Here is a 21,935-nt window from a genome sequence, read left to right on the forward strand (position 1 = left end):
GCATGTGGGATCTTCCCAGACCGGGGCATGAACCCATGTTCCCTGCATCGGCAGGCGGACTCTCAACCACTGCGCCACCAGAGAAGCCCCCAATTTATTGATATTTTTGTCAGTTGTGCTTTTGGAGTTCTACTGAAGTAATCATTGCCTAACCCAATGTCAGGAAGATTTATTCCTATGTTTTCTTCTAAGAATTTTGTAATTTTAATGCTTACATTTAGCTTTATAATCCATTTCAAGTTAATTTTGTTGTAGAAGCCCCCAATTTATTGATATTTTTGTCAGTTGTGCTTTTGGAGTTCTACTGAAGTAATCATTGCCTAACCCAATGTCAGGAAGATTTATTCCTATGTTTTCTTCTAAGAATTTTGTAATTTTAATGCTTACATTTAGCTTTATAATCCATTTCAAGTTAATTTTGTTGTGTGGTGGAAGGAAGAGATCCAACTTCATTCTTTTCCATGTGGATACCCAGTTGTTCCTGCATCATCTGTTGACAGACTATTCTTTCTCCATTTTATTGTCTTGGCACCATTATTGAAAATTAAGTGACCATAAGTATGAGGGTTTATTTCTGTACTCTCAGTGTTATTCCATTTATTTATATGTCTATCCTTGTACATATACTGTCTTGATTACTGTAGCTCTGTAGTGAGATTTGATTTTGAAATTAAGTGTGAGTCCTCCAATTATGTTATTTTTAAAGATTGTTTTGACTATTCTGGGTCCCTTGCAATTCCATATGAATTTTAGGTTTGACTTTTCCATTTATGCGAAGAAACCAGCTGGGATTCTCATAAGGATTGCACTGAATCTGTGGGTCAACTGGGGAGTACTGTGATCTAAACAATATTAACTCTTCCAATCGATGAACATAGAGTGCCTTTATTTAGATTTTTAAAAATTTCTTTCAACAATGTTTTTAGTTTTCAGTATAAAATTCTTATACTTCTTTTGTTAAATGTATCCCTAAGTATTTTATTCTTTTTGATGCTACTATAAATGAAATTGTTTTCAGATTGTTAATTGCTAGTGTATAGAAACAGAAGTGATTTTATATATCAGCCTTGTATCCTGAGACCTTGCTAAACTCATTTAGGCAGGTAGTTGTGAGCAATACAAGAAGAGCAAGAATGTGTCTGGGTTGGAAAAGAATGAACTGAGTAAATCAGGACCCGAATGATGGTTACTATGTACTGAGCCTATTTGTGATAAGCTGGTGCTTCTCAACTTTTAATATGCACATGAATCTCCTGGGAGTCTAGTTAAAATGCAGACTTATCATTGGGTTTCAAGTGGAGCCTGGGATTCTGCCTTTCTAACAAACAACCTCTTAGTATATAGCTGGTGGCTATCATTTATTATTTTTAAGCCACAACAGTCTTGTAAGAAAGATACATATTATTGTTTCCATTTTACAGATAAGAAAATGAACTCAGAAGTTGAGCAAATAAGCCAGATTCATAGAATAATAAGTTGCAGAATCAGGATTTGAACACAGTTCACTCCAATACCCAAACTGGGCTCTTTCTACTCTACTGCACTGGATGTCTGGAATAGGAAGAGATCAGTTGGAATATCAATAATGTATGGATGAGGCGCAAGTAAGATTTCAGGGTCAGAGGAGCTGCCTGGAGTATATTTGGGTCTAAATCTTGAGGTTATCTTGGAAAGCTGATCAGTGACTAAGAGGAAAGGTGTGAGACTGAACTATCAGGTAGAAGTCAGATGATAGTAGTAGAGAGAACTCAAGATTGGAGGAGGTCTAGAAAGTGGCTCACCTCTGATCAGGATAGACTCCAGAACTGGGCTCTGTATACTGCTGAGGTCTACACTTGAGATCATGCCTATTGTTGACTCTTCCTGAATTCTCAGTTACTGTACTGGGAATAATGAATGGTGTAGCATCAATGCTATCCCTGAAGGGCCAGTGTAAGGGTTTAGGGAGGTGGGTAAGGCTCTGATCATACGGTTACCTATGAAGGACTATGGATAGGTGACCAAATTCCTTTCCAATACTTTTCAGCAGAATATTAGGGAATTTCCATGACCTTAGTCAAAACACGTGAGATAATTTTTTTTTGTCCTTAGCACCTTTTATTGAAGTATGACCCTTGATGACAATCTGGCAGGCATATCAATGTCAGCCAAGCAGGGAGTGGTGGAGGACACAAACGCAGAAACAATAAGATTCAGAAAAATAATAGCTTCACATGGGATAGATGACCACCCCAACATTTGTACAACAACACTGGTTCTTTCTCTATAGAAATTGCCCCCTGCCCCACCCCCCTCTAAAGACCTACTAATCTTCAAAGAATACAATATGCTGTTACAGAAATATTATTGGCATAGACAATTCCTTTGGCAAAGACAGAGGGAGACATCAAGCTCCAGACAGGAGAAAGTGGCCAGAAATGTGCCCAGCTTCCTCCATTTGGGGCCTGCTACTGGCAGAGCAGCACCTTTAGGGAGGCTGGGGTTAAGGCTGTGGCTCCGGTCCCCCTCGGCAGCTTTTTGGCACATGAGGTGAAATGGAAAACAGAACCTGAACCTGGCCTTGAAAGAGGCTTTTCATCTTTTCACCCTCTCCGTTCCTCAGCTTCCAGTCTCTCACTTTCTAGGGCTTTTTTTTTCAGTGTCTCTGTCCTTTTTCTTGGCTTCCCCTTGAGCATTTACTGCTCTACCCTGGCTGAGTCTGCAGCTGGTGGGACTCAAGGAGACTCAATTACCCAGAGCCCCTTACACTGATTCCTCTCTAAATTTCAACAACTGTGCTTACACATTACCCACTGTGGCCTGTATGGGGAAATCCCTTGCCCTGCCTTCCAAACTGCTACTCCCTGGCAGGCCTTGGTGGAGGGCTGAGCACAGGAAACGAGAAGGGGCAAGAGATACTGCATCTCAAGTAATACCGGCGGCTTTGCAGTGCTATCACTCATGATGGGCCTGCCACGTCAGCACTGTGGGGCATCTGTGCCTGTCTGGTAGTTCACCTTTGTCTGCCGAGCTTCACTGCTCAATATAGTATTAAGTGCTTTGGAAACTCCGTGTGAAAATGAGCATTCTTGTACTCTGATCCCAACTTTAGAATAATTGGAGGTGGGATAAGGGACACAAATAACAAAGTCAATAGTACTTTTAGTCTGATAAACCTAGGATACAATCATTCTAATGCTGACTAGAAAAGCCCAGACCATGGTCATGGTGTCCAGGCAAGTGGCCACTTTTTTCCCTGGGCTATATTCCCAAAAAGCTGTTCTGGAAAAAAAAAAAATATTAGAATGTTGGACTACATTGGCCTCATCCTCCCCAATACAGGACATCTCCGCCTGCTCACTTTTTAAGAGCCTGTTTACAAAAAAAAAAAAAAAAAAAAAAAAAAAGGGAACCCCACCCTCTTTTAAAAGCATTCCCCCATCTCATGCAACCTTGGCTTAGGTAAACCTAGCCCTTTATAAGCCATCAGCCTTCCTGAATAGAGTAGAATCCTCCACTTGATGGGAGAATGGCAGGTTGACATTTTAACAGTGGTTCTGACAGCAGCAGTGTACTAAGAGCATACTCAGGGCACCCCTCCCCACAGGACACCCTGCTGGCCAAGATTCTTCCATTGTTTCCAAATACAATGAAGAGGAAACGGAAGCTAGCAACCAGTATTTGTAGCAGCAGCAAAGTTCCTTGGCAAATTCTTTCGTTGAATGAGGCACCCCTGCTGCTACAGTTAACCTCCAAGGACCCTGAGGAACTGAGCAGTAACTAGAAGCGATGGCAATGCCGGGTTGGCTGCACAGGGCTGTGCAATACCAAGCATGGGCCCCAGTTAGCAAGGAACAGAAGCCTGAGCTGGGTAACAGGGCAGCATTTGGCCACAACTCCCTTCCTGCCATCACCCACCTGAGGGCTTTTCCAGGATAGAAACTGGCTACCGGTGGCCACAGCAGCAGCATTCATTATTTGTGTGCCTAAGATCCCGGCTGGATTATAACTTGCTCTGGCAGGCTGGCCCTGGCTGGAGCTTCCAGCTACCATGAATTTCGGTTCCTCGAGCCAGGCCACAGGATAAGAAAACAATTAGATAGAGGAGCTCTTCCTGAGATCACCTCTACACCTTCCTTAGCTTGGAAATGGTAGAGAAATGGGTGAACCTTTGTCCCTTTCAGATTTCTTTGGTTTCAAGAAAAAATAAGAAGCAGTTGAAGCCTGTTGGGGAACTCTAAGCTCATGGTCATCCAGACTTCAAGGGAAGTATATGGCCAGGCCACAGTGGGGAAACTGAGCTTGAAGTGAGAACTCCTTCCTTAGACACTTGTTAGCTATGGTGGGAAGAATTCAAGGCCTTGGCACTTGCTTACCTAGCCATGGTGAATTCAGGCTGATCTGCAGAAAATGCTTTCCTTCTGGGCTAACTTTTCCCTCTCCAACTCCCCTCTTCTTACCTTATTAGTTAAAAAAGAAAAATAAACCATCAAGACATAAAAATAAATAAAATCAAAAGGCCATTTAAAATATAACAACAACCCCCTCCCCCCAATAATAAAAGATGTATCCAGAAGTCAGCTTTAGTAGAGCTATTCATGGCCCATAGTGTGAAGCCCTTAGGGTAGGCACCTATAACTCCCAGCAGTGAAAAGGCAAGATGAAACAGGAAGTGGTAGGCCAAAGTCTTAGGACAGGACGAGGGCCACACTAGCTGGGGCTGGAGATAGGCCTCCTCCCCCTCAGCTAGATAATGGGGAAGGCAGGGGTAGAGACAGTTTGTTTAAGCATAGCTCCTTCTAGCAGGGCATCAGCTGATTCCCAACCTCTGCTCACATTCTGTTAAATGTCATTTCTCCTTCTGTGCTTCCTACTGCAAAGCTGGGGTGAGGCCCTGAAGCTGGTGGTAGGTGAATGCCCTCAAGACAGCCAGATCTCTGTGGGAAATGGCTGGGCCACAAGCCCTGGGGAAGAGTGGAGCTGCACAGGCAACTTCTCTCTGAGACTTCAAAGGCTGATGATGGTGTGTGTGTGGGAGGGGCTGAGTACATGATGTTCCTGGTGTCCTAATACAAAGGATAATGAAGGCACTTTGTTGGTCCTGTGTGTGGTGAATGCTTGGCTGTGCAAACTGTGGGAAGGAGAGTGTGGTTGTATGATCACACTTTGCTGCAGCTCCTGCTTCTTGCTTCTACTCCCTTGGGTAGAAGCTTGGTGCCTCCCCAGGTCCTCTTAGCTGGTTGGGAACACTGCTAGGTTAAGGGGTAGTGAGAGACATCCAGGGTAGAGAATATGGAACAAACTGCTAACTAACTGTTATCTACTTGCTAACAAAGTGCTAACAAGGATTGAAAGCGTTTCCCATTATGGCGGGGCAGGGATGGTGCAGGCAGTCTGCTGGTGGAATTAGAAATTACTGGGCCCCAGGAGTAGGCTCTCCCTGAGACATTTGAGTTGCTCTTCTCCGAGCTTGATCTTCTCTTCCAGCTCTCGCTGTTCAATGATGAGAGCAGATTTCATCTTCACAAAGTGCTGGTAATCTTGGAGCTGGTCCTGAGGCAGATAGCGGGAGACCATACCAAACACCAGCTTCTCCCGTCGCTCCATGTGCTCCTTCAGCTCCTTGGCATCTGCCAACTGCCCTGTCAGCTGCTGCTTCTTCTCTATCAGCACCAACTGGGGAAGCAGAAGACCAATAAGGCTATCCCAATGACCAGTCATCTGCCCGACCCAGTGCTCCACCAGTGATGCTCCCACAAAGCCACTAGCCCCTTTGCTCAGTGATCAGTCCTAGATTTCTTGCCCTGAAGTCCACCTTCATGCAAAAGCCTTTCTTTCCTGTAGCAAGGGGAGGATAAACATGACAGCAATTCTGGATGGGGGATGAGCAATCACCTCTTTCTATCTCTAAACTGTTGTTAATCTGTGGACCACCACTGGGATTGGGGTGGGGGAAGGCTCTGACAAAGCCAGCTTGTACACCTTCCATCCGGTAAAAAAAAAAAACATCGCTGTGACGATACTTTCAAAACAGTGTGTGTCTCTGTGTGAGTGTGTGTGTGTGTGTGTGTGTATGTATCCATGTGTGGTGTGAGCTTCTACTCCCTTGGGTAGAAGCTTGGTGCCTCCCCAGGTCCTCTTAGCTGGTTGGGAACACTGCTAGGTTAAGGGGTAGTGAGAGACATCCAGGGTAGAGAATATGGAACAAACTGCTAACTAACTGTTATCTACTTGCTAACAAAGTGCTAACAAGGATTGAAAGCGTTTCCCATTATGGCGGGGCAGGGATGGTGCAGGCAGTCTGCTGGTGGAATTAGAAATTACTGGGCCCCAGGAGTAGGCTCTCCCTGAGACATTTGAGTTGCTCTTCTCCGAGCTTGATCTTCTCTTCCAGCTCTCGCTGTTCAATGATGAGAGCAGATTTCATCTTCACAAAGTGCTGGTAATCTTGGAGCTGGTCCTGAGGCAGATAGCGGGAGACCATACCAAACACCAGCTTCTCCCGTCGCTCCATGTGCTCCTTCAGCTCCTTGGCATCTGCCAACTGCCCTGTCAGCTGCTGCTTCTTCTCTATCAGCACCAACTGGGGAAGCAGAAGACCAATAAGGCTATCCCAATGACCAGTCATCTGCCCGACCCAGTGCTCCACCAGTGATGCTCCCACAAAGCCACTAGCCCCTTTGCTCAGTGATCAGTCCTAGATTTCTTGCCCTGAAGTCCACCTTCATGCAAAAGCCTTTCTTTCCTGTAGCAAGGGGAGGATAAACATGACAGCAATTCTGGATGGGGGATGAGCAATCACCTCTTTCTATCTCTAAACTGTTGTTAATCTGTGGACCACCACTGGGATTGGGGTGGGGGAAGGCTCTGACAAAGCCAGCTTGTACACCTTCCATCCGGTAAAAAAAAAAAACATCGCTGTGACGATACTTTCAAAACAGTGTGTGTCTCTGTGTGAGTGTGTGTGTGTGTGTGTGTGTATGTATCCATGTGTGTATGCACAAGCATATGTGCCTTTCACTGTGGGTTCAAATTTGTATCCAAGAACCACTGGATAGAAAAAGGCAATGCCATTTGGGTTCAGGAATTATGCAGAGTGTCCCAACCTATGAAATTGACAGACTCCCAATCTCAACTACTTGCTACTATTACTACTACTAGTACTGGCAACTAGCAATGATTTAGTGTTTATCTTGTTCCAGGCTATGTTTTAAGTCATTAACATGGATTATCCAATTTAAGTTTCACAACCCCATGAGGTAGGTAGTGTGTTTACCCTATTTTTGAAGGGATGGAGACAGAGCGAGGTTAAGTGAATTGCCCACAATCACACAGTTACTTAGTGGTAAAGTCAGAATTTCCACTTAAAAGCCAGTGCCCATACTCTTTACACTATGCTCTGCTGCCTCCAGACTAGCCAAACTTGAAAGAGGGATCCCTGGGAAGAAGCAGATGGCACTTCCCTCCATCCACACCCTGGAGACCTCAACCCTACCTTCTCCTGGTTGGCCTCTGAATCGATGCTGTTGAGAGCATTTTCCACACGGGCCAGTCGACCAGAGAGTGACAGCAACAGGTTGACTACTTTGTCCAGGTCCCCAATAAACAAACGGTATTTTTCAAACTCATTGGATTTGCAGACGGCTTTTAGGTTGGTCTCCACCTCCTCCCCAAGGGCAGAATTGGCAGTGATGTCCTCCAGCAATCCTCGCTGGGCCTCCTGCAGGACAGAAAGTTTTCTGCTAATGCTTTCGATGAGCTGAATCTAGGAGAAATAAACAGGAGAAGCAATGGATGAGAATGGGGACTGACAGAAACGGATCTGTCCCTGGAACCGCTGTTTTGAGATCTAAATAACTGAAGGCGGGCTCTACCCTAGTCACCAGAAACAAAGGAAACCTGAGCAAGTCGTGAGCAATTCCAGTTTTCTGGACAGGCACCTTTTTTCCCATCTCTTCAGATCTGCTAGGAATCTCTGTCACCACCAAACTTCTTGGCATTAGATGAGTGGTACCCATTGGCTAGTTCTCGTTTGCCAAATGTAACTTACTAAATACTTGCTGAGGCTATTTAATAAACAGAAATGCTTGTGAGAGCATAGGTAAGAAAAGCACTGCCATCAAGTGTTTGCCTATTACTTCATTCATTCTCCTTCAATCCCTTTCAGTACCTCTGATGTTGATGACACTGTGCTAGATCTTCCCCCACTCAGCTTGGCTCTTGAGGTCTTTTGGATAAAAGTGTGAGTCCTGGAGTCACAATGACTAGGTTTGACTGCTAGCTCTGCCACTTCCTAGCTGTGTGACCTTAGGTGAATTTCTGTATGGAGTTTTGCTTTCTTTATCTGCAGAATGGGGTAACTGCAGTACCTACTTCACTGAATTGTAATAAGGGTTCAATGAGATAATGCATACCAAGGGTTTAGCACAGACTAAGTGCTCAGTAAAAGCAACTGCTATGATTATGATTCAGTCTGGCCTCACCCTACCATTCTAATCTCACTCCTCAGAACCTCTGAGGATTAGCCCTTCATGCTGTGTTCACAACACTCATTCTTATATTCCTGATTTGCTTATGCAGTTCTGCCAGCTCTTTATCTCTTCCTTCACTTTGGCTATTCCCATTCTTTCTTCAGAGCCCAGCTTTGCCCCTACCCTCCCTGCTGGAAGCCCCTGCCCCCATAACTCCTCTCTCAATGATCTTTTTCTTTTCTAAACTCTCCAGTCTTTTAGAATGAGAACCTTGAGTGTAATTTGAGGTTGTTCACTTTCTGTTTCCTGTGTGTGCATCTGATCCCTCTCCTACTACTGACTGTAAGTTTCTCAAGGGAAGGACTGCTTGTGTCTTCCCATTTGTCTCCCCTATAGGTGTAACCAGTTGTGGGACTGCACTCACAGGAAGGTAGTGTGGTAGAGTGGAGTTTTAGAGTCAGAGATGCCTGGATTCCAATTCCACATCCTCCAAACTGTGTGACCTTGGGCAAGATACCCAATCCCACTGAGACTTCTGTTTCCTCATCCGTAAATTGGAGAAGTGCCCCCCACCAACCGTCCATTGTTGTGAGGGTTAGATGTGATCATAGAAGTAAAGTACTTAGTATTGTGCCTGGCACGTTAAGTGCTCAATATATGTTTATTGATGCTGTTACTACTACTACTTCTACTATTACTACTACTACTACCACCACCACCACCACCACCTGGCACTCTGAGCTAATGGATACCTGTCTAGCTGCAAGATCCTGACAAGAATAGACCTGTCCCAGGTTTCTCCCAGCCTTTGCAGTCAGTATTGCATTATGGTCAATGGCATGGACTCTAGTTCCAGACTACCTGGGTTTGGACCCTAGCTCTGCCACAAAGTAATGGTGTAAACTTGAGCAAGTTACTCAACCTCTCTGTGCCTCAATTTCACCATCTAAAAGATGGGGTAACAATATTACTTACCTCATAGTGTTGTTATGAGAATGAAATGACTTAATACATACTACATGCTTAGAATAGTGTCTTCTATATAGGAAGTATGCTTCAGTGTTTTATTACTATTCCTGCTCAGGCACTCTGGGAGCATAAGCTTGTAGTTATGTACAGTATATTCTTTTCTCCTCCTTTATTTAGAGATATCGAAGGTGACAAAGGACAAGAGAGCCTGCTCTGGGTCTGGGCCAGGTGTCATAATTCAGAACTGGTCAAAAGTCAGGAGCTCACCATGATCTTAGTGTAAAGTGTAATAGGTTTACATTTAGGGAAATTTCCAAAACCCACTGGAAATTAAGGATCAATGATATGAATGAGGCAACACAATTAGATGCCAAGAAGCTCCCAGTTATATCCGCACCCTCTGCTTTCCCAAACAAAACTCAGTGCCAGGGACAAGGGAGGGCTGGGGGCCAAATGATCAACTTGGAAAATCACCTACCTACCCCCAGCTCTTAGGTCCCATAGATCTGGAAGGAAGAAAGTGGACAGAGCCCTTTGTTTCTCAGCACTTGGGCTTTATAACCTAAACTTCAACTCTGGGGAAAGGGTAGTGGTTAGAGCTGTGGAGTCATCACAGACCCAGCTAGAGCTGAGTGGCTTTTCTGGGATATTACAAATTGGTGACCTTCCTCACCTATTTTCCTCAGAGACAAAAACTGTCTTAGCCCACCCACAATCACTTCAAGTCACTATCTGCTGTTCTGTGCTTTGCCATTTCTGATCATGTCTCTTTTCTCCTCATCAGAAATTTATTAGGTTTGCTCCTAATAAAAAAATCCTGAGTGAGCCAGGAGCAGCCCTGTCATACTTAGGAAACATGGAATCCAAGGAAGCAGGCACCTGGATCAATAAAACTCTGATGCCACCATGCTTCCTATTCTTTCCCTGACATTTTGCTTCAGATTGGAAAGTGGTGGGGGTCTCTTGCAAATGGCCTTGAGCTTTTGTACAGGTCATGTCCTGAATAAGAAATACGGGCAGAAGAGCAATTTGCATTGAGTTCAGATGTCTACAAAGTGGTAAATTGGGCCTTTGAGGTTGCCATGGAAACCCCATTTGCTTATAAAATAAAAGAGGTAAGTGCAGGGAGGACAAAGTGATTCCAGGAATTTGATTAGAAACCCAGGCTAGTGGTACTTAGAGGAAGAAAGGGGAGGCTTCAGAACAACATCATCTCCATTTGTCTATTTCAGTACTTTTAAGAGATGATTGACTATCCTTGCAAATAAATATTAAAGTTGACTGGCCTATAATTTTTCCTTTTCTTTCTTGGCCAGTCTGCTCTCTCTCTGAAAGTTACACAGAATAAAATCAATGGCTGCCATTGGTTAGCGCTCACTGGCAAAAACTCTGATGTGCCTTGGGTAGTGAGTTACTTACAAGGCTGGCTTATTTCAGAGTAGAAAGTCAGAGAGTCTTGACTTTGAGTCCTGGATCAACACTTAGTCTGTAACCCTGAGCAATCTGGTCCTCTCAACTGGTAAAAAGAAGACAGTAATGTCTATCTTATAGAGTTGGTTTTAGGATTTGAGAGACACTGTGATGATGATGATGATGATGATTACTATACTATTATTACTATTATTGACTGGATCAAAAAGAGACTAAGGTTGCATTTATGAGAAAGCTAGACAGGCCATTTGATTTCCATATTGAAAATACAGGAATGTACCAAGATATTCTGGATGGTGTAGAGGGCAGGTCAACCTCCAGACACACTCAAGCTAAATGCAGTAAATCTCTAAGGCATGCCAAAAACTTCACCTTTTTTTGAGCCAGTTCGTGGTCAATTTCCTCCTCTCCCAGGCCAATCTCTGCCATCTCGGGTTGGTCTTTCAACTTGTTCAGCAGCTCTGCTTTGGCCACAGAAATATTGTAATAAGCTGAATAAGAGGTAGGGATCCCTGGGGCACCCTGGGGAGGTGAGAAGTGCTGAAACTCTTGTCTGTGGAAACAAAAAATGACCATCTGAGCACCTCTGTTGACAGCCTGCTGACCTTTCTGCTTCTTAATTTCCTCATTTATAAAATGGGACCCTGCTTCACCAAGGAGTTATGAAATAAGGAAATAATGGACGGGGAGGCACTGTTCAAACATAAACAGGCCATGTGAAGGCTCTCTAGAAACCAAGTCAAGGCCAACTTTAAGAACTTAGAAGGCTATTTCTACATCCCTGACTTCCACAGCTGGGGGGACTTCTTTAGAGATCAGTGGGTTTGGTCATTAACACCCCAATAAAATCCAGAAAAAACTAGCAGGCCCCTAAAGTTCCAGGCTTCTGATCATCAATGATTCCCCTTGGTTCAGGGTCCCAGTATATGGATCCTGTGGGAGGGGCTAAGTGGTAGGGACATGTCTGAGACCTTAGCTATTTGTCCTATAAGGCTGTTGGGCTCCATCCTACCCATCCTGGATGCCAGCCCAACCTGGCTCTATCTAGTCTGCTTGCTTATAAAGGCACTCCATGGCTTTCCTGGACACGCTCATCATTTCACCTTTCCTGGTGGTGCCACTCCTGCTTGAAATAACCCCTCCACTGCATCTCTCCCACAGCAAAGAGGTCACCTATGACCTCAGCAGTGGTCACCGTGTTGGAGGATGAGTTTAGCACCCCTGCCAGAGACTTTTCATGGCCCATCACATCTCTCATGAGCTCTTCTGAGATTGCCTGAGGTGGGGCAGGCCTTTGGCCTGAGAAGGGATAACATCTCTCAACTTCTGGCATATCCCCAATGGTCCCAGCCTCCTCCATGGTTGCAGAATGAAATGGGGGGAAATGGAACCAGTGGTGCCCAGGGGCTTGACAAGTGTAACAGCAGACCCTGTTGTCTTGGGTTCACTGAAGGCTGCGGGGTTGAGGTGCTGCTTCTCAGAGCCCCAGCCCATGAAAGAGAACTTCTCCTCAGGAAAGAAGTAGCTCTGGCTCCATGCTGGCTTAGGTTTGGACTCTTCTGCCATCAAAGCTTCTGGTCTGATGTGAGGAAAGAAATGAAATGCTTCATTGTTAGTGTTCAGTGATGGAGGGGCAAATAATTCTGCCTATGGTTTATGTAAAGGGGAGACCCACCCCCCCCCATGTTCTTGTTGCCTACCAGCCATCCCTACCCTCCACCTGTCTGTGTCACTGCCCCTTCACTAACCTCTAGCTGTTTGAAAGGAAAAATAGGAGAAACTCATTAGTCATTTTTGAAGCTATTTGCAGCTCTTAGATAAAGGTCAAAAATAATGGGTAAAAGGCTCCACAGCTATTTACTGATTCATGCTATGCTGTTTCCTAATTCATCACACAAAAGAAATTTGGGCATACCAATATTGCTCATCCTAGGTATTCATTTTACATGTAGGTTTTTAAGCTGATAGCACTGATAAAAGAGCACTACTAGCTAACATTCACATAGTGCTTACTATGCCCAGGAGCTGTCCTAAGACATATACATGTGTGTGTGTGTGTGTGTGTGTGTGTGTGTGTGTGTGTGTGTGTGTGTGTGTGTAAATATAGACATAAAATGTAATGCTCATGACAACCATTTTGTGGATAAGGAACATGAGGCACTGAGAGGTAAAGTGACTTTCCTGGGATCACGACAGTAAATGGCAGACCCGTGATTTAGACCTAGGTGACCTAACTCCAGAATCTGTGCTTTTAGCCACTATACTATACTGCTGAAGGGTCAACTTGACATCACATAAAACCCTGCATGTAAGGAATTTTCTGGCTGGACTGTATCTATGTTAGCAGAGAAGAGAGAACATTCTGGAGGAAATATAAATGTATGAATTTAGGGAATTCCTACCTATAAGAAAAATATTTAGGGGCATGTGTGTGAGTTGAAAGTCAGAAAGTACTGAAAGAAAGCACAGAATTTTTTTTAAAAAAAGGATGTGGCTATCTGTCAATTATATCTCAATAAAACTGGAGAAACATTTTGAAAAAGGATGTGCTAATTAGAGACTCAGTTTCCTAGCAGACATGGTCCTGTACTATATTATAGTGTATCATATCAGGCACTGTGTTCTAGGGCTCCTTTCCTCATATTCTCCATTAATAGAGCAGAGGTTATAGGAGATCTATGAGAACATAATTTGACCTTGATAATGAACTTTGTTGCAAAAATAAGATTCCTTCTCCAGAGCACTGAGAGAAAATGCATAGAGTCCATAAAGCAAACTATACCTGTAATTGAATCAGAGTTATCAGATTTAACCAATGCTCAATAATTCCACTCACCTGCTTCTACATGTATCCTAACGTTTTGTAACTAAAGAGTATGTGGGTTACAGAGAGACTCTAGTTTAACATGGCTGAAATTAGGATGTCTTTTTTTTTTGCATTTTAGATTCAAAATATTACACATCTACTTGCCCTTAACACTACTTTTCCTTACAAAACCTTAAAGGCACTTCCTGCTGGGTAGAACCCTGTGCTCTCTGAGGGTCTGGAATAGGATCTTCTTGAGGAGCCCAGAGATCCTGGAGTGATGTAGTTGGCACAGTGAGCCAGACTATCTGGGTTCTGGCTATCTGTGATCTTCTGCAACTTAATTTATATCCCTGTGTCTCACTTTTCTCATCTAAAAACTGTAGGAAACTAATGGTATCTATTTCATAGGCTTGTTGTGAAGATTAAATCAGTCAATAAACAAATGTGCTTAGAACAATACTTGGCACATAGTAAAGAGGCAAAAAAATATTAGCTATGTCGGGAATGATGTTTTTCCTTAAATCTCCATCACTCAAAGAAGCATCTATAATTGATTTTTTGCAGCCACAAGCCAGGCTTGTATGCAAACAAATGTTTCCCCTTGCATCCCATAGTCATTAAGAAAAAAAAATCTGTGCAACAAGTTACAAGATCTCTAGTAATAGCAATTTCCTTCTCTCTGGACAAGGTGCCAAGATGAATGGAGGTACATAAAGGAGGAAGGACTAGGAGGCTGAAAGGGGTAAGCCTGGGGCCTGTGACTACTACCTCTGGTACACATTGCCTTCTAGGGGACAGGAGGTCTAAGTAAAGGCCTGGCTACTACAGGAGCCAGATCTCCCTGAGAGAGGCTGCCTAGGATGGCAAAAGAAGCATAGATTTTGGAGTAAGATCTGGCTTTGAATCTTTTCTGTGTAATTCTGAGTTAGGTGGTCCCTTATTTTACTCAGCTTTAGTTTCCGCATCTGTCAAATGGGGATAATAATGGCCCATAGGGCCATTGGGAGAATTCAATGAAATAATAGATATAAAATGACTAGCAGTGTCTGACACATATCAAATGCTTAATACGTGATCATTCATTCATTTATTCATTCTTTCTTCAGAAATATTAAGTGCCTACTATGTGCTAGGTTGCCTTCTCTTCTCTCTGCTGTGATAGGTAACAATCCACAGTCACTTTCCACAAATGTTTTCTAATTACAATAAGAATACCCCCCCAGCTAGATGGGCAGCTTGAGAAGCAGCCACTAGGGATCTGACAAATTCTCATAGTGTCTGGGAGCCAGGCCCTGTAAGTGCTGTGCCTGTGGCACCTTAGGCTGGAAAATTTGTCAACTAGCTCCAGATAGTCAAGTAATGGATTTGTCCATCAGTAAAAGACACAATAACAAGGTACTTCTAATAGCAACAAGTCTCAGGCAAGTTCCTTCTTTAAAGGTATTTAAAGGAAGCACTGAAAGGATAGACACCTGCCCCTCATCCCCATCCCCAGCAGAGAGTCTATGGAGCTCTCTGCAGGAGGATTGGCAGAGCCGAAAGCCAAAGCTCTTTTGTTTTGGAGCAAAGAGGACAACCACACATTGTGGGGCACGCCAGTGAGCATTGGCACAGTGAAGGGAACAGTTCTGTGGCCAGAGTACACTCCTTCTGCAGCCTCTCTGCCCAGACAGCTGACCCTGTCAACTACCACTTTTGGTACTACCATTTGCCCACTGAAGCAAATGCAAAGAGGCAGAGGAAACAAGGGTGGGGGTGATGGAGACAGTGGAAGATGAAAAGAATGCCTTTGGCTATTGTAAGGAATGGTCAGGGCATAAAGCATTCAACCCCGGAACACCTTTGATGCTGGGGGGTGGGGGAAGAGTTTAGAAGCTCAGACAGGTCCTAGAGCAGAAGCAGGTCAGGTTGTGAGCTGGCCTCTTGTTCTAGAGATCAAGCAGCAGAAAAGGCAGAAAAGGACCTGAGCCAGGCTTCTGGAAAAGGCCACAAGGCAATAACAGTTTAATGCCTTATTGCTCAGGGGCCAGAAACTGATGCATACCTTAAAGAAAAACTAGAAAAATATAAATATAGTACCTTGATAGTGATATTTAGGGATAAGAACATCAATGACATTTACTGAGTACCTACTATGTGCTAAGTATGGGGCTATGTCTTTTACGTGGATTATCCTCATATTCACAACAACCATGTATCATCATGCCCATTTTCCAGGTGAGAAAACTGAGGCTGGAAATAGTTTAACTGACCAGCCCAAGGTCACACAGCTGGCAAATGGTGAAGGTGGAATTCAAACTCATGCTGCCACCTCTTCAGGGACCTAACGTCTTTCATAAACACTTACTTGGGGGAATCAGTGGTCTCCTGCTCTGATGTTCTCCAAAGCCCACCAATGCCATAATAGCAAGGGGGCAGAGCCTTCTCAGCTTGAGATCCCAAATGGCCCCTTACTGAAGGCAGGAAATTGCTGGAATGGAGAGCAAAGGACTCTTGCTCTGCTGGAAGGCTTTGTGAGCCCTGCCTTGAAGCCTCCAGGTGGCCAAAGCCCAGCGGTTGGGGCTGCTCCAGGACCTCCTCAGGATTGAGGGCACTGGAACCAGTGGTTTCTGAACTGAAATACTGGGGTGGCAGCTCTTCCTCCTCCCCCTCCTCCTCTACCCCCTCTTCCTCTTCTTCCTCTTCCTCCTCCTCTTCCTCCTCCTCTCGCTGCTGCTTTTGCTGCTTCTGCTGCTGTTGCTGCTGCTGCTGGGCTGCACGAAAGAGCCTGTACTTCTCCCAGTTGGGAGGAGGAGGGCGAGGAGGAGGAAAGGCCTTCTTCCTGGCACCCAGAGGATCTGGCTGGATCTCGTCAACTTTGGTAAAGAGCTCCTTCCTATGCTGCCCCCAGGCCCGGGAGCTCTGAGGATCCAAGCTGATGTGGCTCTCTGAGAAGGCCCGGCCCCGCAGTGGGCGGGGCATGGAGGCTAGGGAGCTCTCCTCTTCATAAACGGAGGTTTCCTCTGGTTTTTTTGAGGAGTGCTTGAAGTCTCCAAGGAGGTCAAGAGAAGAGAATGCTCGATAGCTTGACAAGTCCAGTGCTGGGTTCTCAAAGCAAGGATGGAAGGGGGTTGCCCATGAAAAGCTAGCCTTGGAATGAGCCATTTCCCTGCAAAACAGCAGATAAAGATTGTATAAAGCAAGCACGTTGCAGATGGTCCCATAATTTTGGATAACATCATTTATGTAAAATTTAAAACAGCCACAAAACAATATAATACAGGTAGTAAGTGTAGTAATAATAATATATGCTATATAATACTGATAGCTAACACTTACTGAGTGCATACTAAGTGCCAGAGACTGTTTTAAGTGCTTTCCATGTCTTAACTTATTTAATGCTCACAATAACCCTAGGAAGTAGCTATTATTATTGTCCTGATTTTATAGCTGGGGAAACTGAGGCATGGGCAGGTTAAGTCATTGCTCAGCGTCATAAAGCTGGTAAGTAACAGAGCTAGGATTTGAACATGGAGAGTCTAACTCCAAAGTCTGGATATACACACCACCCCACACAAATGTGTTGTGTTCTGGGGCTTGCAAGTGTGGTTATCCTGCTACATCTGTTGTTTTTGTTTTGTTTTTAATTATGAAACATTTCAAATGTTTAAAAACATACAGAGATTGTCATAATAAATATTCATGTTCCCACCTACTGCCCACAATTAGCACATTTTAATACTTTACCATCTATGCTTCATGAATTTTTAAAATAATAATATCCTTTGTTTCACTCCCCACTTCTATTCCCCTGCTGCCTCTCTACATGCAAGCTATATCATGAATTTGGCATGTATACTTTCTGTCCATGTCCTTATACTTGTACCAAAAAACATCGAGCAGGCCATTCACAAATATCTGTTATTTTGGATTTAAAATATATCCTTCTAATGCAGTTCCAATCAGAATTCTCACCAGGACTTTTAACTATAGAATTTTTCTGTTAACTTGCAAAATAAAGCAGGATATGGTAGTCCCCATTTGTCCGCTGTTTCACTTTCCAAGGTTTCAGCTACCTGTAGTCAACCACAGTCCAAAAAATAGTAAATGAAAAATTCCCAAAATAAACAATTCATAAGTTTTGAAGTGCACACTATTCTGAGTAGTGTGATGAAATCTCCCGCCGTCCTGCTCCATCCTGCCCAGGGCTTAAATCATCCCTTTGTCCAGCAGATCCCACCCATTAGTCACTTAGTAGCTGTCTTAGGTTATCAGATGGACTGTCACAGTGCTTGTGTTCAAGTAAACCTTATTTTACTTAATAATGGCCCCAAGGCCTAAGAGTAGAGATGCTGGCAATTTAGATCTGCCAAAGAGAAGCCGTAAAGTGCTTCCTTTAAGTGAAAAGGTGAATGTTCTTGACTTAATAAGGAAAGGGAAAAAATCATATGCTGAGGTTGCTAAGATCTATGGTAAGAACGAATCTTGTATCCATCAAATCAAGAAGAAGGAAAAAGAAATTCATGCCTGCTGTCATACCTCAAACTGCAAAAGTTACAGCCAGAGTGCATGACATGGGCTTAGGTAAGATGGAAAGGCATTAAATTTGTGGATGGAAGACATGAACAGAAAGCATGTTCTGACTGAAAGCAATGTGTTGCACCAGAAAACATGGAGCCTATAAGAAGACTTCAGCAAGGGATCCCCTGAAACAAGAGACTTCAGCCATTTACTGCAAGTAAGAGATAGTTACAAAGATTTAGGAATAGGTTTGGACTGAAAAACAGGAAAGTTACTGGAAAGGCTGCATCTGTCAATGAAGAAGCCACTGCCACGTTTCTGGCAGAGTTGAGGAAGTTGATCAAGGAGAGAGACAGAATTCATATAACTTTTATTACAGTATTTTGTTATAATGTTCTATTATATTATTAGTTATTACTGTTAATCTCTTACTCTACCTAATTCACAAATTAAACTTTATCATCAGTATGTATGTATTTAAAAGAAACATAGTATATATAGGGTTCAGTACTATCTGTGGTTTCAGGCATCCACTGGGGGTCTTGGAATATATCTCCCACAGATACATGGGGACTACTGTATAATAAAAAACATATTTTGCTACAGAAAAAATGGGGGGTAAGTAAGGTATAAAGCATAATATAAAGCAATTATAATTAAAACTGTTTTACTGACTAATAGAACATAATTGAAAGTCCAGAAACATATCAAACTATTTATAAAAATGTCATATATAATTCACCTTCCATAACAAGAAGATACAGATTATTTAATAGATTTTTTTTTTTTTTTTTTTTTTGCGGTACGCGGGCCTCTCACTGCTGTGGCCTCTCCCGTTGCGGAGCACAGGCTCCAGACGCGCAGGCTCAGTGGCCACAGCTCACGGGCCCAGCCACTCCGCGGCATGTGGGATCTTCCCAGACCGGGGCACGAACCCGTGTCCCCTGCATCGGCAGGCGGACTCTCAACCACTGCGCCACCAGGGAAGCCCTAATAGATATTTTTGAGACAATTGCAGAGCAGTGTTATTTGGAGCTGCACCATATATTATACACCAAAATAAATTTCAGATTCAAGAGTTAAGGGTGTGTGTGTGTGTGTATAAAATTTTAATATGTGTTATATGTGTATATATGTATATATATATTCTATAGTTATAAGAAAAAACTATCAGAAAGCTTAAAAACTATGACTTGTGAGGTGAAATAAGACTCTCATCTCATAAGTAATAGAAAAGTATATGCAAGGAAAACAAGTCCAGGTTTATTTAAATATGTATAAAAGTTAAACTTCTGTATAATAAAGAGGGACCAAAGCAAAGGACATCTCTTTAATCTCTGAGTTTAAAGAGTTAAGCCCTCTAAGCCAGAAGATCTGGTTTCCTGCTGTAGTCTGTGAGCAATCAGCATCATGCTAAGTACTGCCTAGTGACAGGAAATTCCAGCAGTTCAATTAAATCATCAGACAGAATATCCATTCAGTAGTCACATTGAAGACTGAGAATATTTCCTCAAAAAATAATAATACACATAATGGTGGCCCAGGTCAGATAGAATGGAAAGCAAAATCTCCTTCATTCCCCTCATCTGCAGTCCCCATCCTGGCTAGCTCATCCCTCATGTGGATCAGAAATTCATAGCCACACATCCCCATTCTCTTCTCATTTGGACCTTAGCCCACCTATAGCTCCTTAAGATTATAATAATCCCTTGTGTATAGACTGTTCCACCTGGCATTTCCTGCCTCAGGAAACAAACAAACAAGGTGGTGAGTGGGAAGTAATAGGATGATAAATGCTATCAGGCAGAGAGGCCTTTCCTGACCACCTTATCTAAAGTAGAGACAACTTATCCTTAATTATCATTTTTCTATTTTGCCTTTCTCAGAGCATACACCCCCACAAGGGCAGAGATCTTGTGTGTCTCATTCATCTGGTACCTACTGCCTGGCACATAGTAGGCATTCCATAAATATTTAATAACTGAGCTAATTCCCAAAAAAACCCCAAGGACCATGATACTCATATCATAAAAAAAGTTGAATTAAAGGGAAAAAGCAATAAACAAGACAAAGAAGGGCACTATAATATTAATGATTAGAAAACACAATTAAGATCTAATTACCCTGAATCTTTATGTACCAAATAACATAGCATCAAAATTCATAAAGCAAATATATAGAAAATACAAAGGTAGAAAAAGCAGAAACAAAATATAAGACTTTTTCAGCTGATGACAAAACTGTATCTAGTCACAATAAAATAACACTAGAAATTAATAGCAAAATGAAAAACAAATACTTCTAGCACACAGAAAATAAAAGGGAGAAAATATTCCCCACTCTAGTCAAAGAGGAGATCTAATCTAAAATTGTAGACTACCTACAAATAACAACAATGAAAATATCAGAAGCAAGAGGATGTGGTTGATTAAAACAATGATTAAAGGAAAATTGATAGTCTTAAATACTTATATTAATACATAAAAACAAATTAAAACAAATGAATTATGCTTTCAACAAAAGAAGTTAAGAGCCACAAAAATAGACCCAAGCAAAGCAGAAATAAAACTAATGGCAGAAATTAATACACTAGAAAACAAATGATAAAACTAATAATTAAAGCCAAAAGCTTTCTTCAAAAGAAAATATAAAACCATAAAACAGATAAACCTCTTGCTAATCTAATTAAAAACCCTAAACGCACAAAATTAGAAATGGAGAAATAACCACAGTTACAAAGTAAATGAAAAGAGTAAGAGAACACTTTGCTCTACTCTATGAAAACAGATTTGAAAACTTAGTTTTCTAGGAAAACATAATTACCAAAACTAATTGCAGAAGAACGGAAATATCTAAACCACCAGTTATCATAGGAAAAAATTTGATAAATTTGACCAAAAAAAACAGCACACTCCCATGATCTTGTGTTAATTCTACCAACCTTCAAGTAACAGACAACCTCAATGCTATTTACACTTTCTGGAATCTAGAGAATAGTGGGAGAAGAAAAGAATCTTGCATAACATCAATACCAAAACCCAGCAACTAGGACATACGTAAAGGAAAACCAGAGACCATTCTCATCGAAGAATACTAATGCAAAACTCACCGTTTTTTGCATTTAAAAACATAAACATTAGAACATTAGTAGATATAAGTAATTTATTAATAAACTACCAACACATATTAAAGGTGAATGCTCAAAACAATTCTTTCTGAGAAGGGTGCGTGATCCAAAAAGTTGGAAACCATTGGTCTGAGGCAGTTGTTCCTAATCGAAGTGGCTCTTAATTGGAATTACCTGAAGATGTTGTTTAAAATGCAAATTCCTCGGCTCCACTTCTATCAATAGAAATTGAGATTTAGTACCTTTGTGGTGGAGCCCAGGAATCTACATTTTAAACAATTTCCCGAAGGGATTCTAATACCAGTGGTTCAGGGATCATACTATGGAAACAAAGGTCCAGGGTGAAAAAGATGGGAGTGTTGTGGTTTGGAGGTAGAGGTTTGGGGATAGAGTTATTTGTTCCAGTTAGGTTGGTTTCCAATCTGTACAGTATGTGTCCCACCCCTCAGCACACACATTCCTACCTTCTGTCCTTGCCTCTCCTGTTCTTCCCCACCTTCATCTCAAATCTAGATCTTATGAGATGCAGGTGGTGAAAGCAACGTATCCAAAGGCTCAAGTTGGGCCAATGCCCTGCAGCTGTGGTGAGAAATACCCTGCTCCACGATAGTCATCAAATTTACCACTCTTTCCTTGCCAGGGCACAGGA

At 42.6% G+C, this 21,935-nt stretch overlaps 1 protein-coding gene across 1 annotated transcript in view; it reads right to left on the reverse strand.

Moving 5' to 3' along the window:
* Window positions 1–6,292: 6,292 nt before the first annotated feature.
* Window positions 6,293–21,935, reverse strand: part of SHROOM4 (shroom family member 4) — a 217,442-nt gene continuing 201,799 nt past the window's right edge. The window contains exons 6-9 of the mRNA XM_007450927.1: window positions 16,007–16,807; window positions 11,223–11,403; window positions 7,475–7,744; window positions 6,293–6,562 (exon numbers count right to left, since the gene is read on the reverse strand). Coding sequence (XP_007450989.1) covers window positions 6,293–6,562; window positions 7,475–7,744; window positions 11,223–11,403; window positions 16,007–16,807 — 1,522 coding nt within the window. The remainder of the gene's footprint in view (window positions 6,563–7,474; window positions 7,745–11,222; window positions 11,404–16,006; window positions 16,808–21,935) is intronic.

This window comes from Lipotes vexillifer, unplaced genomic scaffold (genome assembly GCF_000442215.2).
Source record: "Lipotes vexillifer unplaced genomic scaffold, Lipotes_vexillifer_v1.1 scaffold129, whole genome shotgun sequence".
NCBI classification, from domain to species: domain Eukaryota; kingdom Metazoa; phylum Chordata; class Mammalia; order Artiodactyla; family Lipotidae; genus Lipotes; species Lipotes vexillifer.